This window comes from Rhinatrema bivittatum, chromosome 1 (assembly GCF_901001135.1).
Source record: "Rhinatrema bivittatum chromosome 1, aRhiBiv1.1, whole genome shotgun sequence".
NCBI classification, from domain to species: Eukaryota; Metazoa; Chordata; class Amphibia; order Gymnophiona; family Rhinatrematidae; genus Rhinatrema; species Rhinatrema bivittatum.
Window position 1 is genome coordinate 499,101,984 of NC_042615.1, and position 23,741 is coordinate 499,125,724.

Genomic DNA, 23,741 nt, shown 5'->3' on the forward strand with positions numbered 1-23,741 from the left:
CAAGAGACTGGAAAGAGTGACAGAACAAAGAACTACCGACAATAATCAGCAGACATGTGGGTCTCCGCTAGGCCTAATTGGATCTCAATATGGGAGGCGGGGCCAGGGAATCTTAGACATAGTTTGTCTGATTTGGTCACAGGACACGTGGTACCTGATACTCTATGAAGTCCTATTAGGGATCATTGTATGTTTTACCTATAAAAAGTCAGCACTCACTGACAAACGCTAAGACACACAGGGAGAGCTCTAAAAACATAAAGCTCTCACTCTGGGTCTTCCAGAAGTCTCATATGATTGGCTTTCAATATTAAATAATAAACAAATTTATCTGTACTAAATTTTGACCTCTGTGTGTGTTCTTGGGGAAGTACCTTGAAGCTGATTTTTAAAGTTTCAACAAGTTGGAGACGGAGTCAGATTTCAATCTGTCGTCAGCACTACATATACCCGTGCAAGAAGCTCTGCTCTTCAGTATTCTCCTCGAAAAGCAACTGTGGATATATGTGTGTTTGAATAACTTGATTATTTGGTTAACTTGAACTGGTTGACATGAATTCTAGCTGGAGAATGCCAGTGCACTCAACGAAGAACCGCCGACACCCGGTAATTATGGGTGTCTTAACTAGGGGTAAAGCGTGGCTTACCTGTGCTTGTCTTGCTCTCTGGGATTGTCACCCGAGGTTTCCGTATTATGAGGCAGCCATGGGCGGGATACTGAGTCCATTTGTCTACACTAAGGAAAACGAAATTATTAGGTAAGTAATTTCTCCATTTCCTAGCGTGTAGCAGATGGACTCAGGACCAATGGGATGTACAAAAGCTACTCCCGAACCGGGTGGGAGGCTGCCCGTGGCCCACTTAGTACTGCCCTTGCAAATGCTGTGTCCTCCCGGGCCTGAACATCCAAGCGGTAGAACCTCGAAAAAGTGTGAATGGAGGGCCATGTCGCCACCCGACAGATCTCGGGGAGGTGACAACATCTTGGTTTCTGCCCAGGGCACTGCCTGGGCTCTGGTGAAATGGGCCTTGACTTGTAGAGGTGGAGGCTTCCCTGCCTCTACTTAGGCTGACTTGATTACTTCTTTGATCCAGCGGGCTATGATTGCCTGCGAGGCCGCTTCCCCTTGTTTCTTCCCGCTGTGAAGGATGAATAGGTGGTCCGTCTTTTGTATGGATTCCGATCTTTCCAAGTATCGGACTAGTAGTCTGCCGACGTTAAGATGGCGAAGAAGGTGAGAGTCTTCAGAGTCCTTATGCTCGTCTGAAGATGGCAGCGAGATGGTTTGGTTTAGATGGAAATGAGAAACCACCTTTGGAAGGAAGGAAGGGACAGTGCTTAGCTGTATAGATCCCGGTGTGAATCTGAGGAATGGTTCCTGACAGGATAGTGCTTGAAGTTCGGAGATGCAACGGGCTGAACATATTTATTTTATTTATTTATTTAAAAGTTTTTATATACCGCACAATGGATAAATATATATCCGTCTAGGCGGTTTACACATGGTCAAAACATACATAATTTAAAAATACAAACAATTGTTAAAAGATTAATTAAAAAAACATGATATTATGCAAATTATTGTAGTTAGAAAGCTTGGATAAATAAGTAAGTTTTCAGCGATTTTTTTAAATCTCTACGGTTAGAAGTTAGTCGGATATAGTCAGGTAAAGCGTTCCATAAAGTTGGACCTGCAACTGAAAAAGCACGTTTACGAATCAAAGATAAACTTACAGATTTTACATTAGGAATTTCTAATAAACATTTGTCAAAAGAGCGTAATTGTCTGGAAGGTTTATAAATTCGTAGCAGAGAACATAGCCAGATTGAGTCATTGCTATAGATCAGATTGTGTATAGTGGATAAGATTTTGTATGTTATACGGTATGATACTGGAAGCCAATGTAATTGTTGTAAAATTGGAGAAATATGTTCACTTCGACGGATATTATATAACATACGGGCAGTCGCGTTTTGAATTAATTGAAGTGGATGAATTGTTGATTGAGGTAGGCCAAGGTATAAAGCGTTGCAATAGTCTAATGAAGACAAGACGAGGGTTTGAGTGATCAGACGGAAATCATTTGGCAGAAGTAATGGTTTTAATTGCTTGAGCATGTAAATTTTGTAAAAGGATTTTTTTACAATTTCAGATATGTTGTTTGTCAATGATAATTTGGAGTCAAGAATAACCCCTAAATTTTTTGCATGTGTTTTTATGGGGATGGTTTGGTTTTCAAAGATAAATGTTGCTGGGGGTTTGTGAATTGAGTCTGGAATAGTGGATAGATAGATTAATTCTGTTTTGTTTGTGTTTAATTTTAGTCTGTTATGAGAAAGCCAGCTTTTTATTGTAGACAAATATAAGTGCAGTAATGAGAAGGTTTTAGACCAGGAATCAGTGAAGGGTATGATAAACTGAATATCGTCAGCGTAAATTTTGAAATTTAAGTTTAAACCGTCCAGAAGTTTACACAAAGGTAATAGGTATAGGTTGAATAGAAGAGCTGATAAAGCTGATCCTTGGGGTACTCCTGTGGGGGGTGGAGTACCATTGTGATGATTGGTTGGTTGTTATGATTTTTTGTTGACGGTTGGATATAAATGACGTAAACCATTGTAAGGGAAGACCGGAAATGCCTATTTGAGTTAGATTGGTGATAAGAATGTCATGATTTATTGTATCAAATGCGGCGGAAATATCAATTAATACCAGTAAGTAGTTTATATTGGAGTCAAATCCTCGGATTATGGTGTCAAAAGATGATATGAGTAAGGATTCAGTACTGTGTCCTTTTCTAAAGCCATGTTGGTTAGTGTGTAAGATGTTATTTGATGTAAAACTACTGATTCTATGATTTTTGCTAAAGATGGTAATAGAGCGATAGGGCGATAATTAGTAACATCAGCAGGATCGTGGTTTTTCTTTTTTGGAATAGGTATAATTTATTTATTTATTTATTTATAATTTTTATATACCGACATTCTTACATTAAAATGCAAATCATACCGGTTTACATAAAACAGAAAAAGCAGGAAAAAATATTTCCATAGTCAAATACAGAGAACATTTATAATAAAATTGTTAACAAAGGCATAAGGTAGGAACTTGAAAAAAGGTTACTTAACAGAAAACGTAAAAGAAAAAATAGTAAATGAAGCACAAAGAGTTGACGTCGGGGGAGGGGCATGGTCACACATCGCAGTCACCCATTTCCCCTCACCTCCTGATGATAGTTCCGTTTCTTTTTTTATTATTTAAGATGGTGTTCACTTCTTGCGGGGGCCCAGGATGGAGAGTGGCCTCCCTGCTCGCTGGCGCCTGATGGCAGTTTGTTTTAAGGAATCTGAGAATATACCTTGTTGTAAAGAAGCATTTACTATATTTGTAATGATTGGAGCGAGAGGATTTTTTAAGTCTTTAAGTAAAAAGCCTGGGCAGGGATTAAAAGGACTATTTGATGGTTTGGATTTAGTGAGTATTTTTGTTATGGTATTGTCGTTTACAGATGAAAATTTGGAGAAAACGCAGGTGAGTTGAGGGGTATTATTTCTAGGAATTGGTAGAAGGTTAAATTCGTGCGAGATGTCATCAGTTTTCTTCTTGAAGAAGGAAGCAATATTGTTACAGAAGTTATTTGAAGTGTCAGATGGTGTGTTGGGTTGTAATGTTGTTAAGTTTTTTACTATTGAAAAAAGAGTTTTTGGGTTACCGTTTGCTTGTTTTATTTTGGCTGCTACTAGGAACGCCGTCTTCAAGGTTAGAAGCTGTAGAGACAGCCCGCGGGTAGGTCTGAAGGAAGCTCCCGCTAGGAAGTCTAGTACTAGATTGAGGTTCCATAGAGGTACCGGCCACTTAAGTGGTGGTCGGATTTGTTTGACACCTCTCAGGAAGCGGGAGACATCTGGGTGTGAAGATAGACTGATGCCGTCCACTCTGGCTCTGAAGCAAGCCAATGCGGCCACCTGAACCTTGATGGAGTTGAGAGACAATCCCTTTTGTAAGCTGTCCTGCAGAAATTCCAGGATCGTGGGGATTTTGACTGTCCGCAGAAGTATGTCGCGGTCTTCACACCAGGCTTCAAATATTCTCCATATTCATATGTAGGTTAGAGACGTGGAAAACTTGCTTGCTCGGAGCAAGGTGTCAATCCCTGCCCCCGAGTATCTGCTCTTCTTCAGGCATGTCCTCTCAATGGCCAGACCGTAAGAGAAAATCGAGTTGGGTCTTCGTGGAGGATTGGTCCTTGCTGGAGCAGATCTCTGTGTGGAGATAGGGACAGGGTGCTCCCCTCCAGAAGTCTTTGCATGTCTGCGTACCACGGCCTTCTTGGCCAATCCAGGGCCACTAGAAGTACTAGTCCCCTGTGGTGTTCTATCTTGCGGGTGATCCCACCCAGTAGTGGCCATGGAGGAAAGGTGTACAGCAGGTCTTCCTGTGGCCAAGTCTGGACGAGGGCGTCAATCCCCTGGGATTGTGTGTCTCATCTGTGGCTGAAGAAGTTGGGAACGTGGGCGTTGGACCGGGTTGCCAGAAGATCCAAGGCTGGAGTTCCCCAGCAGTTTATTAGCAACTGGAACAACAGCATCCATTCCCCTGGGTCTAGACTTTCTCTGCTGAGATAATCCGCAGTGACATTGTCTTTTCCCGCGATGTGGGCGGCTGAGATCCCTTGCAGGTTTGCTTCCGCCCATGCCATTAGGGGGTCTATTTCCAGGGACACCTGCTGGCTTCTGGTTCCTCCCTGGCGGTTGATGTAGGCCACTGTTGAGGCGTTGTCAGACATGACTCTGACCGATTCTCCTCGGAGTCTGTGACTGAATCGCAGGTAGGCTAGTCTGACTGCTCAGTCTTCCAGTCGGTTGATGTTCCATCCCGACTTTTCCTTGTTCCATTGCCCCTGGGCCGTCAGTTCCTGGCAGTGGGATCCCCACCCTCGTAGGCGCGCATCCATGGAGAGCAAGACCCAGGTCGGTGGGGATAGCCTTACTCCCTTGCTCAGATGGTCTTCTTGTAGCCACCATAAGAACCGGTAACTGGAGGCGAACGGTGTAGTCCTGGGACATCGGGTTCCATCGTGACAGTAGGGAATGCTGTAGTGGTCGCATGTGAGCTCTTGCCCATGAGACGACTTCTAGGGTCGATGTCATGAGGCTGAGGACTTGGAGGTAGTCCCATACCGTGGGGAGAGCGCCATTCGACGGTTTTCTCAACTGGTCCATCAATTTCCTTCTCCTTGTAAGGGGAAGGACGACCTTGTCTTGTTGGGTGTCGAATCGGACTCCCAGGTATTCTAGTGATTGGGAGGGCTACAGGCAGCTCTTGGTTGTGTTGACAACCCACCCGAGATTCTGCAGTAGATTCTTGACTCTGGTGGTCGCCTGATGACTTTCTTCTGGAGATTTTGCCCTGATCAGCCAATCGTCCAGGTAAGGGTGTACGAGGATTCCTTCTTTCCTCAGTGTCGCTGCCACTACCACCATTATTTTGGTGAATGTCCGAGAGGCAGTAGCTAGTCCGAAGGGTAGCGCCCGGAACTGGTAGTGGTGGTCCATGATCGCGAAGCGTAGAAAGCGCTGGTGGTCGTGATGGACCGAGATGTGCAGATAGGCTTCTGACAGGTCCACGGAGGTCAGAAATTCTCCCAGCTGTACTGCCCTTATGACCGAATATAGGGTTTCCATGTGGAAGTGTGGTACCCTCAGGTAGCGGTTGACAGACTTGAGGTCCAGAATGGGCCGGAACATTTCTTCTTTCTTGGGGACAATAAAACAGATGGAATAGTGCCCAGTATTTTGTTGGTGCGTGGGCACCGGTGTTATAGCCTCTATGGAGAGCAATTTTGTCAGTGTGGTTTCCACTGCCGTTCTCTTGGAGGGGGAGTGGCAAGGGGATTTCACAAATTTGTCTGGAGGGATGCTGTGGAAGTCCAGATGGTCCCTCTTGATGGTTAGGACCCACTTGTCCGATGTTATCTCGACCCATCTTTGGTAGAATAGGGCAAACCTGCCCACTTTGGGGTAGATTTTCAGAGCCCTGCTCGCCTAAATCCGCCCAAAACCGGGCGGATTTAGGCGAGCAGGGCCCTGCGCGCCGGGAAGCCTATTTTACATAGGCCTCCCGGCGCGCACAGAGCCCTGGGACTCGCGTAAGTCCCGGGGTTCTCGGAGGGGGGCGTGTCGGGGGGCGGGCCCGGTCGTCGCGGCGTTCCGGGGGCGTGTCGGCAGCGTTTGGGGGCGGGTACGGGGCGTGGCTACGGCCCGGGGGCGTGGCCGCGCCCTCCGTACCCGCCCCCAGGTCGCGGCCCGGCGCGCAGCAGGCCCGCTGGCGCGCGGGGATTTACGTCTCCCTCCGGGAGGCGTAAATCCCCCGACAAAGGTAAGTGGGGGGTGTAGACAGGGCCGGGCGGGTGGGTTAGGTAGGGGAAGGGAGGGGAAGGTGAGGGGAGGGCAAAGGAAAGTTCCCTCCAAGGCCGCTCCGATTTCGGAGCGGCCTTGGAGGGAACGGGGGGAGGCAGCGCGGCTCGGCGCGCGCAGGCTATACAAAATCGATAGCCTTGCGCGCGCCGATCCAGGATTTTAGTGGATACGCGCGGCTCCGCGCGTATCTACTAAAATCCAGCGTACTTTTGCTTGAGTCTGATGCGCAAGCAAAAGTAGGCTGATCGCGCTTCTTTTAAAATCTACCCCTTTGGCTTCTTCCTGTGGATGGGTCTGTTGATTCTCATTGTGGGGTGCGGCTGGGGCCTGGACCTGAGCCGGCTCCCCTCTTGTTGTGTTTGTTTTGAAAGGACTGGCCCCTGCCTGTGGGGCGAGGTGCTTGGTATGTATTCCTTTTACGGTCTAAAGCACTGTGATCCTCTGCCCTTGGATGTTTGGGGAGAAGGGTGAGGGACTGGGGATTCACCCCATTTGTCAGCTAACTTCACCAGTTCGCTTTAGAACAGGAGGGCTCCTTTAAAGGGCATTCTCGTGAGTTTAGTCTTGGAAGTCGCGTCGGCTGATCAGCTTTGGAGCCATAGTTGTCTTCTGGCTGCCCCAATGGATGAGACACCCCTGGCTGAGGTGCGCACCAGGTCGGACGTCGCATCCATGAGGAAGGATATTGCTGGTTCTAATGTTTCGACGGGTGTGGTAGCGTTCCTGGCAAGTGATAAGTAGGCACATGTCACCACGGCACAGCAGGCAGCGATCTGTAGTGACATAGCTGCTGCATCAAATGACTGTTTAAGGATGGATTGCTGGGCATCCTTGAGTACCACTCCTCCTTCGACTGGAATGGGGTAGTGCGCTTCGTGACAGCGCAGACCATGGCGTCCACTTTGGGGAACACCAGGAGTTCTTTGGTTGAGGATTCCAGTGAATATAGAGCTTCTAGGGCCCATCCTATTTTGAAACTGGCCTCCGGAGCATTCCATTCCAAGTCGATCAGTTGTTGTACGGCCTGCAGCAAAGGGAAATGGCGTGAGGCCTGACTGAGCCCGACCAGCAGAGGGTTCGTCTTTGGCTCCGCTGTGGTGCTTGTGCCTGGGATGGCCAGCTCCTTCAGGCTCAGAAACACGAGGTCTGGTAACTCGTCCCTGGAGAAGAAACGCATCATGGTTCTGTATGGTTCCGTTCCTGGAGGGATTTCTCCTTCTTCCAGGGAGTCTGGTTCTTCCTCCGAGATGTCCGTGTCCCCTAAGAGGAGGCTTTTGTCCAGAGGGGGCATGTCTCAGGGAGGATGAGAGGGGCCTGGAAGGTTTTGGTCTTCTGGTGGAGGCTGTGGCACCGATTGTGCCTGGTCAAAGGTTTGCAGCCCTTTGAAGAATTCTACACAGGAAAAGGTTCCTGGGTCCATATTGAAGCCAGCGGCGTTCCCCGAGGGGCCCAACTTAGTAGGGGCCGAGCCGGGGATAGAGAGGTCCAGGGTACTATTGTTGGTGGAACCGGATTCCTCTACTGGCCGGGGGGGGGGGGGGGGGGGGGGGGGGGGCCTTGTCCTGGTTCCCCCAGGGCCTCTTCGCACTGCAGGCACAGGGCAGAAGCCATTTCGTGTTGTGCCGCTCTCAGGTGACAGGCAGGGCAGAGAGCTTGTCCCTTGGCTTTCTTGGCTGCTGGTGCCATGATTTCAGCGTGTGGAGTCAATCAAACTCGTCTGTGCGCCTATATGCACGCAGCAGGAGGCTTAGATATGCGCTCTGGGTGCGTCAAAGATGTGCGTGCAGGCCGTTATGTGCGCCTAGGGAGAGATGCACACGCCGCTGTGCGCACCGGCTTAATTTGTGCGCCTGGCGCCGTTGAGCGTGCCACTGTGCGTCCGGCACCTTTGTGCGTGTCACTGTGCATACGGCACAGGTGCGCGCGCCGCTATTCGCACAAGTGATTTATGTGCCTGGCTCGCCACTGTGCGCATGGCTCTATTGTGCGGACAATACGGCGATCAAGGGGGGAGATGGCGCCGGCGACCACGCAAGCAAGATGGCGCCCCCCCGGAGGGTCTCCACGAGGGAGGATCCTCGTACCGAATCGGGGTCTAGCCCGGACGGGGCTGTTCAACCCGATGGAACAGAAGCCGGAGGGCGATCTGTGCGGCTATCCGAGCCTCGGAAACCAGAGACTTTAAGAAAAGTTTTCTACCTTACCTTATCTCGGCGTTTCCCGGTCTCGTGCCGGGCGGTCTCCGGCTGTGGGGGGAGAGGGGAATACCTTCACCGCCGTGCTCGGTATTGCACTCGCTGCCTCTCAGCCACTCCCATTCCGGGGGGCTAAGTCCACTCTGGGAGCCAGCTACCGGACAGAGGCTTACCTCTGAGGGATCTCGGAAATCACCTCAGGAATTCTCGACTGGGGGAGGGACCCTTAGGTATCACTGCAGGAGAGCGGGGCTCGTCTTGTAGAAGTAAGATTTTGGAATTTTCTTTCTTCATTGGTTTGGATTTTGTAACGCTGAGCAAGCGTGTGTAGAGTCCCAAACTGCTAAGGAGACGGAGAAATACTGAAGAGCAGAGATTCTTGCATGGGTATATGTAGTGCTGACCTCAGATTGAAATCTGACTCCGTCTCCAACTGCTATCAGGAGCACACTATACCCATTGGTCCTGAGTCATCTGCTACATGCTAGGAAAATATAATTCACATTCCTTTCAAAGCTGGAATACTTTGTACTATTTCAGTAGACTTTGTTCTACAAGGGCACCGGGGGGGGGGGGGGGAGATGTCAAATGTTGTAGCCTGGACCTCAACCCATACACCCTGTAAACCACAGCAATGGGAAAACAAATGATCTAGATGTCATAAAGCTTCAAGCTGCTCTACAACCGACAAAATGACAATGTCATAGCACAGAGACATACTCTATTTAGGAAACTATAAGCACCATCCAGACTGATTTAAGACGACTCCTACTAAGGAGATAAAATGGAAGAGAATACTTAATGCCCTGCTTAACTAGCAACAGTGTCTGATGCCTGCTATATTCTGTAAAAGCATTATACACAAGATACTTACGATTATCTGTTGCTGTTGATACCATGGAAGAAAGGAAAGAGAAAAAAAAACAGATCAGATAAACTGCACCGTGCAAAGTATCTACTAGTTTAATAAGTGTTTCAATTAAAGATTTATTGCAAAACAAGGAAAATTACAAACTATCCAATGAGTAGTTTCTTTTCCATTTGCACTCAAATTAAAGAAAATCTTCAAGCCTTATACCACTGCTGTGCCTCACTCCAGACAAACTCTCTGAATTTTATTCTTTCCATGGCCTTTTAAAGAGATGGCAGCCCTGTGTATTGTGGCCACCATTGTGCTTTTTGTAGGCCCCAGACAAGTTTTTGTTTCGCAGACTTTTCCATGAAAATAAAGAATGCGGCGACATTGCCATGATATTTTGTTGGAGAGGAGCAAAATATCGCAGGACTGGCCCTCCCCCCACAATAAAAAATCATGGGTTATAAATCCAGCTTTAAGACTGTACCCAAGGCAATGGAGGTTAAAGTGACTTGCCCAAGGTCACAAGGAGCGGCTGTGGGACATACGACCACAGCTGTAAAAGTTCAAATAATCATGGTCTGGGCCCAAGCATCAATAACAGCAGGAGTGAATATCCATGATGGACATCCAGCACCCACAAATGCAGGCCTTAAACATGCTTACCGTGAACTGCTTGGCCTTGGACTTCTCCAATTTTGATAAATTTTTGTAGAATTTAAACATTTTAGGAGCCATTGAGGCAGCAGTGAAAACATTTTTGCAATGAGACAGAAAAAAGTAAATGCATTAGACCGCGAGAAAATGTTTTCATTTTTTTTTTTTTTTGAGAGAAAGAATAGGGATTCGTCCATGTGGAAGCTCAGACAAAGACTGAGGGGCAGGAACTCCCAAGCATATTTAGTAAAGCTGTGAAAGGTGAGTCCGTTCGGCACTGTCAGATGCCACGTGTCATGGTTAATTCAGCCCTGCTTGTCAATGGAGAACTCAAAGGTAATCCGGATAAACTACTTTGAATATTGACTTCAGCGTGTCTAGGGGAATGTATGTCTTTATTCTACAGTTTACACAGCCAAAATCCACCTCACTTTTTGTATTCATATAAACAAGCTTACAAGAACAATGTACCTGTTTCTGCATTAACGACTACAAATGTTAAAGTGTTTTTACATTAAAAATAAAATGAAATAATCTATGCTGGGTCTGCGAAGGTCCAGCCTCATGCTTCTGATCCAAGACGCTTTCTACTTCAGACTACTTGCAGCGGAGTGCATTAAGGACAAAGCTGGAAACCTGTCTCGGGTGATTCTGTACTGCACGTAAATAAACCCATACCACTTACCGAGGAGTAGCTCCTCCAGTTATTTGAACTGGCAACTACAACCTGAGGGAGAAGGGAAAAAAAAAAAAAAGGTTCCAGTAAAAAATCATTTCAAAAATATAGACATACATATTACCTTAATCCTAAATGTTCCTTAATAAACCCTGCTCCCTAATACAAGCTCACAGCCAATCAGTATGTTGTTGGAAAGAAGAGCAGCAGCACAGAAATGTAAATTACAGTTACCCAATTATATTTAAGTAACCTGAAGCAAAAGAAAATAAAGTGACCCCTGGCTGACATTGCCCAAAAAAATTTCAGTGACAGAGCTGGGGATTAGAACTGAGAAAGGAGTAGGGTTTGTTAACTGGCTCTTCAGAACAGGATGATCGTACACCTCGGCAGGAGCAAGTGTGCCCGTGCCAGTTAACAACCACCGCCGCTGCTGCTGCTATTGCTGAGCTAAATGCAGAGCTTCCAGCAATTGTAGCCTGTCCTCTAGTTCCCTATGCTAAGCATACAGGTACAAACCACACAAGCAAAAAATACACCAATGCAGGTGATACCTAAATCCAACAAAATCACAACCCACATGCACAAAAAATCTTTAAACAGAAAAACAATTTTTTTCTTTTTTTTATTGAAATTTCATCACGTTTGTTAATTTCTTATAAAAGACACAAAAAAATGTTTTGAGGTGTAAAGTAGTCGTTTCATAAACCAGCACAGGTCCCAACCAGGTTAACCCGACTCTTACTTTTAATCATGAACGAACCACCGTCCACCCGCTTATTTGTATCACTTTTAATCAAGAAATTCAAAAATTCTCAAAAAATTTCAAAGATAATAGATTAAAAAGTTTTTAGTGAGAACAGCTCGCCGCCGCGTTCTTTTACACACACAATTCCTTCGTAGATGAAAAATCCTTGTATCAATCTTAATAATGACATAAAAGAGAACACTTCGTTATGTCAACTGAACAAGGGGACATATGGCTATAGAAAATGACGACGTGAAAGAGCACTTAGCTTGATCAACTGAACAGGAGCGCTGGAAAAGTGATACAAATAAGCGGGTGGACGGTGGTTCGTTCATGATTAAAAGTAAGAGTCGGGTTAACCTGGTTGGGACATGTGCTGGTTTACGAAATGACTACCTTACACCTCAAAACATTTTTTTGTGTCTTTTATAAGAAATTAACAAACGTGATTAAATTTCAATTAAAAAAAAATTTTTTTTTTCTTTTTAAAGATTTTTTTGTGCATGCGGGTTGTGATTTTGTTGGATTTAAGCATACAGGTACAGCAGAGGCACACAGCCAGTAAGATGAGAGGACCAACTTACTGGCTGTGTGCAGAGCACGGAACTCCATGAGGGCACCAGAAAAACCTGAGAAACTAAGAAAGACAGATTTGAATTGTTATTAATGTATATATATTTATTTATATGCTGCCCATGCTGAAGCTCTAGGTGGCATAAGTAGCATATATAAAAATGAAGTAAAACATCACAGACAGCAAAGCAGATAGAGTCAAATCAACAGTACAGCCATCTGATAAATTATGTCAGCAGAAGAAGGTTTTTGTCATAGCCTTGAAACTTTTAGTACACTCTGTCATTCTTAATTCATGTAAACTGCAAAAAGAACACGTATTCATCAAAAATAACACTATATATTATTTTGTTATATGGGACCATCATATAAACCCCAACTGTTGACATTTTTTAGAGCATTAATTGTGCTCCATCGATAGCTCACAGGGGTACAGTTTTAATCATAGGTCCAATTTTTGGTGGATTTTTAAAAAAGCATTTCAAAAACATTTTTTTAAAAAGTGCACTACTTCCCTTAGTCATAGAAATAAGTTCATGACTAAGGGAAGAAGTGCACTTTTTTAAAAAAGTGGCCGCCGCCATATTTAAAGATGTGGAGCCTTTATTCTGAGGGAAAGCATCTGGAAACTTAGAGCTTGCCCAATCTGTGCACAACTCTCTTCTTTGAAAAAGGAGCTGACTGAGGTTATAGCTCAATTAGCTTCAATTACAAGAATTACACCCACATTGCATTACTCAGAAATTAATTCCCCAATACCAAAGAATAACCAGGAGTCAAGAAAAAGAAATACAGTAGGCTCAGGTAGGATAACACGTGTACTACAGTCACCCATTCTTGACTGATGGGCAGCCAACAAGTATACCCCCCAACTCAAACAGGTCATTAAGAAATTCATTAAAAACCAGGATTACAGTAGGCTCTGGTAGAATTAGACCAGTGATGAGAAGACACACATGGTATCAAGTGCAACAAGAACAAAAAGCCTTCCCTATATTAATAACTGAAGAAGCTCTAGAGAAAAACATTGAACTGTTACCAGAAAAGAGAAAAAAAAACCCAATGCATGCAGAATTTCAAGATCCATAACCAAAGGATAAAGCAAATTGAGATGGATGACTGTCATCAGTGGCAAAACTGCAAAAGGAAAGAGTGAAGTGAATAACAAATCTCAACTAAAGTCTCATAAGGAGTCCAGGAAAAGCAATAACCTTAAAGAGGGAACCTGGAAAGCTATGACCACAAATGCTCATAGTTTGGGAAATAAAATCCCAGATCTGCAGGCCCTAATGACAGAGGCAAAATTGGACATTGTTGCTATCACAGAAACATGGTTCACAGAATCTCATGATTGGGATACAGCAATACCAGGCTATAACTTGTTAAGGAAGGATAGAGTGGATAGAAAAGGGGGTGGTGTGGCTCTTTATGTCAGAAACAATATCCACGCAGGAGAAGGGCAAAAACGTCCTGAAGCGAGGCCACGCTTCAGGACATTTTTGCCCTTCTCCTGCGTGCGAACAAAGATAAGTGCACACACACTAGTGTTTTTAAAATTGCACAGTGGTAGTGTCACTATTTCAGCACCTACTGGTGCCACTAAAGCGTGTTGCAACCTATGATTATACTTGCCCGGAATGTTACAGGCTTCAATCAATAAGCCACAAATATACTGAGGCTATTTATGAAGGTTGCTTAACGCTACTTCACCAGAGTTCTCTTTCAGCTGAATTTTTGTGGTTTGTATTGATTCTGGTTTTCAGCTGACATCACGAGTATATTCTAGAAACAATATCCAAGCATCTGAGCTGCAAGGAAGTTGGGGCAATGAAGAAGCACTATGGGTCGTCCTAAAAAAAGATGACGGAGCGTCCATTTATATTGGAGTGGTTTACAGGCCTCCAAACCAAAAAGAAGAGCTGGACAGAGATCTGGTTGAAGACATCCATAAGATAGGTAAGAAGGGAGAAGTGGTGATCGTTGGTGACTTTAATATGCCAGATGTAGACTGGAAAATCCCATCTGCAGAATCTAAAAATAGTAGAGCGATAGTGGATGCCATGCAAGTAACTTTGTTCAAACAAATGGTAAATGAACCCACTAGAGAAGGAACTATACTCGACTTAGTGCTCACTAATGGAGATAATGTCTCTGATGTCCAGGTGGGCGCCCACCTCAGCACCAGTGATCAAACGGTATGGTTTAATATCACTTAAAAAATATGGAAAAGAAGCACAAAGACCCGAGGTTTACAGTTCAAAAACACGGACTTTGAAGAAATGGGGAAGTACCTAGAGGAAGAACTAAAAGGCTGGGAGAACGAGAGAGATGTGGATCAGCAGTGGACCAATCTAAAAGGAGCAATTACCAAGGCAACTACTCTATATGTTAGAAATGTAAAGAAAAGAAAAATGAAACCTATCTGGTTCTCAAAGGAGGTGGCTGACAAAATTAAGGCTAAAAGAACAGCATACAAGAAATATAAAAGATCCCAAAGGGAGGAGCACAAAGAACAATATTTGAGTCAACTGAGGGAGACGAAGAAATTAATAAAGTTGGCAAAAAGTCAAGCGGAAGAGATGATTGCCAAGGAGATAAAGAATGGTAACAAAACATTTTTCAGATACATTTTTCAGATACATCAGCTCCCAATTCGCTCAAGAATACTTTATAAAGTACTCTCCCTCATACACAAAAGTCTGCTACACTCCAATCTCAATTGGATCAACCCCCCCCCTCCTCCCACGTACCTCCAACAGACCCACCCGCCCTGCCCTGCAAGGATCCTTACGCACACAACCCATCAAATCTCTCAAACTATCCTCCACCATAAGCAGAGCCTTCTCCCTTGCCGGACCCACAGTATGGAACTCATTGCCCTATGACATACGCATGGAGTCCTACACCCCCAAGTTCAAAAAAAAAATTGAAAACCTGGCTTTTCCAGCAAGCCTACCCCCTGACACCATCCAATTCATAATTATTCAGCAACCTACGATTAAGTATGCTCCACGACTTCGACCAAGAATGCCCACGACCACCGATTTATGCCTTGACGTATTTGATGACGACTGATGCTTTGTATATAGTTTTATGTATGTTATATTTATAGTTTCTCCCTATTTATTGACCTATTAATTTGCATTGCCTCCTCCCCCGGTTATTTGTATTGTTATCTGTTATTTGTAAGGGCGCCGCCCATAAGTTTTTTGTTCTTTGTGAACCGATACGATGTGCGAACCACTATCGGTATATAAGAGACGTTAAATAAATAAATAAAAGAGAAAAGTTCAAAGTGGTATAGTGAAATTGAAAGGTGGTAATGATCAATGTGTGGAGAGTGACAAAGAAATGGCAGAAATATTAAACGAATACTTCAGTTCTGTGTTCACTAAAGAAGACCCTGGAGAAGGACCATCTCTACACAACAAGAAACTGAAAGGAAGTGGAATAGAAGAAAACCCTTTTACAGTAGAAAATGTATGGGAAGAGCTAAAGAATCTGAAAGTGGACAAAGCCATGGGACCTGATGGGATTCATCCAAGGATACTGATGGAGCTCAGAGATGTGTTGGCGGGTCCGCTGTGTGACCTGTTCAATAGATCCCTAGAAACGGGAGTGGTGCTGAGTGATTGGAGAAGAGCGGTGGTGGTCCCGCTTCACAAGAGTGGGAACAGAGAGGAGGCTGGTAACTACAGACCGGTTAGCCTCACTTCGGTGGTGGGAAAAGTAATGGAGTCACTGTTGAAAGAAAGAATAGTGAACTATCTACAGTCTGGAGAATTGCTGGACCAGAGGCAGCATGGATTCACCAGGGGAAGATCCTGTCAGACAAATCTGATTGACTTTTTTGACTGGGTAACCAAGGAATTGGATCGAGGAAGAGCACTCAATGTCATCTACTTAGATTTCAGCAAAGCTTTTGATACGGTTCCGCACAGGAGACTGGTGAATAAAACAAGAAGCTTAGGAGTGAGTGCCGAGTTGGTGACCTGGATTGCAAACTCGTTGACGGACAGAAGACAATGTGTGATGGTAAATGGAACTCTCTCTGAAGAGAGAGCGGTTTTAAGTGGTGTACCGCAAGGATCGGTGTTGGGACCGGTCCTGTTCAATATCTTTGTGAGCGACATTGCGGACGGGATAGAAGGTAAGATTTGTCTTTTTGCAGACGACACTAAGATCTGCAACAGAGTGGACACGCCGGAAGGAGTGGAGAGAATGAGATGGGATTTAAGGAAGCTGGAAGAGTGGTCGAATATATGGCAGCTGAGATTCAATGCCAAGAAGTGCAAAGTCATGCATATGGGGAGTGGAAATCCGAATGAACTGTATTCGATGGGGGGGGGGGGAAGGCTGATGTGCACGGAGCAGGAGAGGGACCTAGGGGTTATAGTGTCTAATGATATGAAGTCTGCGAAACAATGTGACAAGGCGATAGCAAAAGCCAGAAGAATGCTGGGCTGCATAGAGAGAGGAATATCAAGTAAGAAAAGGGAAATGATTATCCCCTTGTACAGGTCCTTGGTGAGGCCTCACCTGGAGTACTGTGTTCAGTTCTGGAGACCGTATCTACAGAGACAAGATGGAAGCGGTACAGAGAAGAGCGACCAAAAAGGTGGAGGGTCTTCATCGGATGTCATACGAAGAGAGACTGAAGAATCTAAATATGTACACTCTGGAGGAAAGGAGGAGCAGGGGTGATATGATTCAGACCTTCAGATACTTGAAAAACTTTAACGATCCAAAGACAACGACAAACCTTTTCCGTCAGAAAAAAATCAGAAGAACCAGAGGTCACGAGCTGAGGCTCCAGGGAGGAAGACTAAGAACCAATGTCAGGAAATATTTCTTCACGGAGAGAGTGGTGGATACCTGGAATGCCCTTCCGGAGGAAGTGGTGAAGTCCAAAACTGTGAAGGACTTCAAAGGGGCGTGGGATAAACACTGTGGATCCATCAGGTCTAGAGGAAGTGTATAAAGAGGAGGCAGCAAAACACTGCACGGAGCGGCAGTAGCCACAGAGGCATTCACGGAGCGGGATGCCAGTGGCCAGTGGTTGGTGTTCCACCTTCACGGAGCGGAAGGATGGAGGCCTGCCATCTCCATATTTAAAAAAACAAAAAAACCCCAAAAAACAGGGGTGGGCAAGAGTATGTAAAATTAACGAAGAGTTCATAAGCTATAGGTATTACCAATTATTAGGCTTATTCAATATTTGTTGATAGATAATGTGGCTTTCAATGCATACTTCACTTTCAATACATATCCAACATAGCTCTATGCTTCAACAGCAGGGGAGAAGAAAAACTAATACTTCACACATATCCAGCATAGCTCTCTGCTTCAACGGCAGGGGAGGAAGACCAACACTTCATTTTCAATACATATCCAGCATAGCTCTCTGCTTCAACAGCAGGGGAGAAGAAAAACAAATACTTCACGCATATCCAGCATAGCTCTCTGCTTCAACGGCAGGGGAGAAGTAGAACCAGAGAGGGGGTGCCGGTAGGCTGCGACCCAGGGACACCCGATAGATTATTTGTCTTGTTTGGGGGGGGCTAAAGAGAGGACCAAGCAGCATTTTGCAGCACTGCAAAATGTATCAAGGAAGCAATTATAGTGGGGAAGGCAGCAACTGTTACCCAAATTAAAGACCCATTTGACGAGGTCCCAGGCTGCATCATGAGCAAAATTCAAGCTAGTGTCTTCACAGGATATTTGCAGGGCTGCTACATGGTCCTCTTTACATTCAGTTGTAAAGCATTATAGACTGGACCGGCAAACAAAAGTGGAGGCTTTTGGTAGAAAGGTTTTAGGGGCTTTTGAGGCTTTGTCCTATCTGGGGTAAGTACTGCTTGGACACGTCTCATCTGTCTGGACTGGTCTGCAGGACGAAGAGGAAGGTGAAATGTAAACTTATGGGTTAATTTCCTTTCCTTGAATCCTGACAGACCAGTGCAGAATCCTGCCCAGAGGAGATAATTAATAGAGACTGTACTGAAAAAAGTTAGAGAATTCTGTTTTTTTTCTTTTTCCCCTTTCTCTCTTGCTGTGGAGAACGAAAAGGGAGAAAAATTGAATTAAGAAATAGGGGGGAAAGGTTATAATAGCGCTCATCACATGCAAATGCATGTGAATGAGCCTATTACTCATTCGCTCCGCATGCAAAAAAATAAATGTGCATCTCAGACGCACATTTATCGCTCAGTTATTAAGGTCTGCCTGGAGTACTTGCATAGCGCCCCCCCTTGCGAGTCTTCATAACCGGCGACCGCAGCGGTGTCACCCTAATTTGAGTATTGCATGGTACCCGCTTTCCGCACTTTATATTGCATTGGCTCCTTAGTATCAAGGCTTTCGGGATTTTTTGTGAGTTTGTGGGATGTTTTTCAAACGGCTCGGTGGGCGTAAAGACTTAACGCCAGCCCAATAAGTTTTCCATGTTAAAATGTGAGCACGGTGATTTTTTTTGCATCAGCAGGATAATAGCTAATAGCCTCATCTACATGCATTTACATGTGATGAGCGCTATTAGTTAGCCGCTGGTTTGGACGCGAGTTTTAAACCCGCTAATCCCCTTATTGCATCGGGTATTAGCCTAGCGCATCCAAAACGTCCTCCAAGCACTTGTTAACCTCTGCGCTAGGCTCAGTGCACGATATTGCATCGGCCTGATAGACTGCTGAGGTTCCTGAAACGCGGATCTCCGTGCCCCATTAGCAGCAGTAGGTTACCTTTCCAGATTGAGCAAGCTGATGCCTGAGTCTTGCGGGAACTGAGAACAGGAGCCGCGCTGCTACAGCAACAGGACGCCCCGCCATGACCGATGTTTTGAAGGCGAAAGTTAACAGAGAGCACAGTGCGCAAGTGCACGAAAAGCTGCAGCTCTGCACATTCCCGTCAACCCCCGCGCTCACCACGCCGCAGTCTCCCGTCAGTACCCAAGCTGCGTGCTGAGTACTTCCTGTTGCGGACAACGCCCCGCAAGCTCCCATCAGCCTCCACGATGCCTGCGAGTGCTTCCTCTTGGGCCGTGCCCTGCAGCCTCCCGTCAGCCTCGGCGCTGCATTGTTCCTACTGGACCCTGCACTACGGCCTTCCCTTATCCCTGGCGTTACGTGTCAAGTTGTTCCTGTTGGGCTGTGCCCCCTACTGTTTCCCGTCAGCCACCGCTCTGCGTGCTGAGCTGTCCCTGTAGTATGCGACTCGCTCTTTCCGTCTTAGAGGCAGGCGGATGGCGGTGATGATGGCCGTCCTGCAGTTTTGCGTTGTGGTGGTGTTGATTCTCTCTAGTTGTGCAGGTGAGTTAATTTTCGGGCCCTATATAAAGAAGGATGTAATCTTCTCCATGGATGCTTTTTTCGTATATCGTGGCAAAGACATCGGTTCGCGCGCTCCTATCTCCCTGCAGCTCTGGCCACGTGAGCTGCTCTGCGCCCCCACAGAGCGCACGACCATCCTCTCGGAGCTACCTTGCGCCAGTCTTGAGTTTGCCCTTTTGCGTGTAAGGACTTGCAGTTCTAATTCCTCCAAAAAAAAAAAAAAAAGTACAGAATTGTATCTTGTTGCAAGCACTTAAAATATAAGATATGCCATACTGGGTCAGACTAAGGGACCATCAAACCCAGTGTCCTGTTTCCAACAGTGGCCAATCTAAGTCACAAATACCTTGCAAGTACCCAACATTAAATAGGTCCCATGCTACTAATGCCGGCAACAAACATTAACTACTCCCTGGTCGATTAATAGAAATTTATGGACTTCTCCAGGAACTTATCCAAACCTTTTTTTAAACCAAGCACCCTTTACCACATCCTCAGGCATGGAATTTCTGTGCTTAATTGTGCATTGAATGGAAAATAATTTTCTTTGATTTGTTTTAAACTTCATGGAGTGTCCCCCTAGTCCTTTATTATCTGAAAGAGTAAATAACCGATTAATTACTGGTTTGCATTTACCAATTTACACTAACTGTCATAATCACATCCTCTGGCAATGAATTCCAGAGCTGAACTTTTCATTGAGTGAAAAAGAATGTTATTTGATTTGTTTTAAATGAGCTACTTGCTAATTTCATGGAGTGCCCTTGTGTTATTTGAGAGAGTAAATAACTGATTTACAGTAACCTGTTCAAGTTCTTTCATGATTTTGTAGGCCTCCATCATATCTCTCAACCATCTCTTTTCCAAATTGAACAGCCCTGATCTCTTTAGCCTTTCCTCATAGGGGAGCCATTCCCTCCCCTTTATCATTTTAGTTGCCTTTTTCTGTACCTTCACCAGTGCAACTATATCTTTTTTGAGATGTGACAGCCAGAATTACACACAGTATTCAAGGTGTGGTCTCACCATGGAGCAATACAGAGGTATTATGACATCCTCTAGTTTTAGCTCCCTTGGGACCCTGCAGCAGTCCCTAACAGAAGCCACGTCACAGGCCCAAAAATGTAGTCTCCTTTGCCAGGTGTATATGTGCCATGGTTCCTTTGCCTACCTTAATATTTCTATAATATATTTGCTTTGTTTGTTTGTTTAACAGCGGAAACTTGCACGGAGCCTGTAATCACCCCCTCCTATTACACCACCTCTGATGCTGTCATTTCCTCAGAAACCGTCTTCATTGTGGAGATCTCACTGACCTGCAGCAACGGGGCACAGGTGTGAACTGATATCCCCTCCAGCCATTCCATTTCCCATAGCATAGCTTTGCAGCCTTGTCATCCCTGATGCAGCATGGTCTTTGGATTTATGGCAGGTTCTCACTCATGATCCCGCCATAGTGTACCCCATGCTACAGTAATGCCCTGCCCCGAACCATTGACAGGTTCTATGTGCTCATGAGCCTAGTTCACTGATGTGGGCAGCACAAAACATTTTAAAATATTAACCTATGTATGTACAGCCCTGTGAAAATTAAAAATACCCCCCTTACCCTCCTAAACACACCAATAGGATTAGCAAGTATCTGTTTCTAGTTATGTGGTAGAAATTTAAATCTCACTTATCTGGGTGTTGCTTTTCATCTTTTTGCAAGCAGATCAGAGAAAGACTTTGAGTTCCTGAGCTGCTTTAAAGGAATAACTGAAGAATATTCCTGCTCTTTTGTAGCTGATCAATGAGATTTGTCACAAGTTACAGATCCCACAGTTCAAGGGTTTTGTGCCTTGAAGCTGAAATGCCCATGTTAACAATTGAAACATAATGCATTTCACAATGAGTGAAAATCTTGGAATATCACATTTTTGTGCATCAAACAAATGTGGGTGCAACTGAGTGTGTTAGCTTTTACAATTTTAGAAATTAGCACTGTCATCCCAGAGGAAGCATATAGTGGCTATCTTGGAAGGATTAGATAGCTTCAGTACATCTTGTTTTGTGAAATGTAATTGATTAAACTAATTGCTTTCAAACTACAGTATTCCACAGCCTTTCACCTCAGTGGTCTCTTCCTTTGCCCCCACAGAACGTGGCGCTGTATGCAGATGTTAATGGCAAGCAGTTTCCTGTTACAAGAGGACAGGATGTCGGCCGCTATCAGGTAGAAACCCCTTGGCATCCACTGACCTGCATGGCATGGTTTCTGGATTTATAGCAGGTTTCCTCCATGATCCCGCCATGGTGTACCCCATGCTATAGCAACACTCTGTCCAGAACCATTGATGGGCCCTCTGTATTAGGCCTGGCACATGGATGTGGGCAGCATAGATCGATTTCAGTTCGTTTCCGATAAGTAGAATAGGTATGGTCTTTGTTATTGAGTGTAAGTGAGCTGCAGTTCCTGAGGCACGGCTGAGGTTTTTATCCTGGTTCTGGGAGTCTTTCAAACAGAAATAGAGAAAAAGCATCACAACCTTCTAATGTTCAAGCTCTTAAATACAATTGTCTCAGAATAAATAATGGTGATATTAATGAGGGTGTCAGCAAGCCGGTAAACTTCTTTGGTCACAAACGATGACTGGCCTCTATCCATCACTCTTAGCAGTCTTTTTTTTTTTTTTTTTTTTTTTTTATAAATGCATTTAAAAATGACAGTCCCAACAGCTAATATTTCATTATAGCAGTTACATCAAGGGCAATGACCTATAAAGTCACTTATCTGAACTATAGTGATTTGGGAGTCTTTCAACATGGAAAAACTTTCAAGCAGGAGTTGGAAGACCAGAACTGACTTGTCTCTTATGACCTGGAGTCTAATGCTTGTCTTGCCTGGGGGGTACAGTTAAGAAGTAAAAGCATTAATCTTTATTCCCTGGGTGGGACCTTTATTTACGGATGAGAAGTCTCATCCAGTCATTTGAGCAAGGCCATGTTAGCTTGCTGGTCACTGTTAGAAACGGAATACTGGGCTTGATGGACCCTTGGTCTGATTAAGTATGGAAATTCTTATATTTTGTACTAGGAAAGCCTGTTAATTGGCCTGTGAGAAGTTTAGGGAGTCGTGAAATGTAGCCCACATCTGACATGTACAGATTGAGCTGTTGTAACGGTGAATCTCTGTGCCTAAAAGGCAGTCACTGCTCTTTCTTATATAATGCTGACAGGGTGCCTTGTAGCACTTGGTGACCAGGAATGACTATGTTTGGTAAGCGTTGTCCCTGCCTTAGTTTAATGCAGTGTCAGTGGATTTTCTGGAGACTGGTGGCATACACTAGGGAAGAAATCTTTCTTTAGTCAGGGCTTGGAGATGAGGGAGTGTTTTGTTGCAGGGAGGGAAGGAGTTCCAAGGACAGGGCACAAAGGAGACATTGGGAGGGACTGAAACTTGTTTCCCCTTTCTCCTACTTTACAAGGTCTCTTGGAGCATGGAGCACAAGCATGCACGATCAGGGACCTATGAAGTCAAGTTCTTTGACGAGGAGTCCTACAGCTTGCTGAGAAAGGTAAGCCTGAAAGCTGTGTGGCATTGTATCAGCGAGGATGTGTTGACAACTTTTATTATGGAACTTGCTGAGAGCCTTCCCTGGCATAGCATGATTTCTGGAATTATGGCAGGCTCTCCCCCAAGTGAGCTGCTTGTAAGGTACCCTCATGCTAGAGCAATGCTCTGCCTGGAACCATTGGCAGGACCCCTATACCCATGGGTCTGTTTCACTGACGCAGGCAGCACAGATTTCCTCTTCATCCAGCTAGACCAATCCAGACACTTGGGTTATGCCTCCCAACCAGCAGATGGAGTCAAACAAACAGGTTTGCTGACATTATCCCTTACAGGCTTCTATACTGGACCTCAGCCTGCCAGTATTCTGTCTTCAGCAGATTGCAGGCAAGCATCCCATGCGGTGAAGTAAGGCCTGGTTAGACATGGTGAAGAAGATAGAAATTTGGATGGCAGCTCCCAAGATGAGTCTAGTACTTCCTCCCTCAGTTGAGCACAGCTACTGGCACAGGGAGTTTCCAGATATTGGAACAGTACTGAGATAAGAATAACCCTTGGTAACACCTACTCCAACTGGTATTTTACCAACTCAGGCGTGCCCCAAGGTTCTTCTGTCAGCAATCCTCTTCAATATATATCTTCGCCCTCTGTGTCGTATTTTATCTGGCCTTCATCTGAACTTAAACTGTATGTCTGCATAAATTTGAATTATCCCCTTTTCAAATTTTTGGAAGAAT

The 23,741-nt window shown here is 45.0% G+C and overlaps 2 protein-coding genes and 1 non-coding gene across 4 annotated transcripts in view; 2 read left to right on the top strand and 1 right to left on the bottom strand.

Annotated features, from left to right (window-relative positions):
- The window catches only part of IDH3G (isocitrate dehydrogenase (NAD(+)) 3 gamma), a 72,171-nt gene extending 53,137 nt beyond the window's left edge, over positions 1 to 19,034 (bottom strand). For both annotated transcript variants that reach the window (XM_029609446.1, XM_029609436.1), the window contains exons 1-3: positions 18,864 to 19,034; positions 10,815 to 10,856; positions 9,491 to 9,502 (exon numbers count right to left, since the gene is read on the bottom strand). In XM_029609446.1, coding sequence (XP_029465306.1) covers positions 9,491 to 9,502; positions 10,815 to 10,856; positions 18,864 to 18,950 — 141 coding nt within the window. In that variant the 5' untranslated portion in view covers positions 18,951 to 19,034. The remainder of the gene's footprint in view (positions 1 to 9,490; positions 9,503 to 10,814; positions 10,857 to 18,863) is intronic.
- A 195-nt stretch (positions 19,035 to 19,229) lies between these two features.
- Positions 19,230 to 23,741, top strand: part of SSR4 (signal sequence receptor subunit 4) — a 28,586-nt gene continuing 24,074 nt past the window's right edge. The window contains exons 1-4 of the mRNA XM_029609454.1: positions 19,230 to 19,430; positions 20,668 to 20,786; positions 21,592 to 21,666; positions 22,919 to 23,008. Of these exons, the coding sequence (XP_029465314.1) occupies positions 19,364 to 19,430; positions 20,668 to 20,786; positions 21,592 to 21,666; positions 22,919 to 23,008 (351 nt within the window). The 5' untranslated portion in view covers positions 19,230 to 19,363. The remainder of the gene's footprint in view (positions 19,431 to 20,667; positions 20,787 to 21,591; positions 21,667 to 22,918; positions 23,009 to 23,741) is intronic.
- Positions 20,860 to 20,999, top strand: LOC115082805. Its single transcript, XR_003854294.1, has one exon. It is a non-coding gene; the product is annotated as a small nucleolar RNA SNORA42/SNORA80 family (small nucleolar RNA).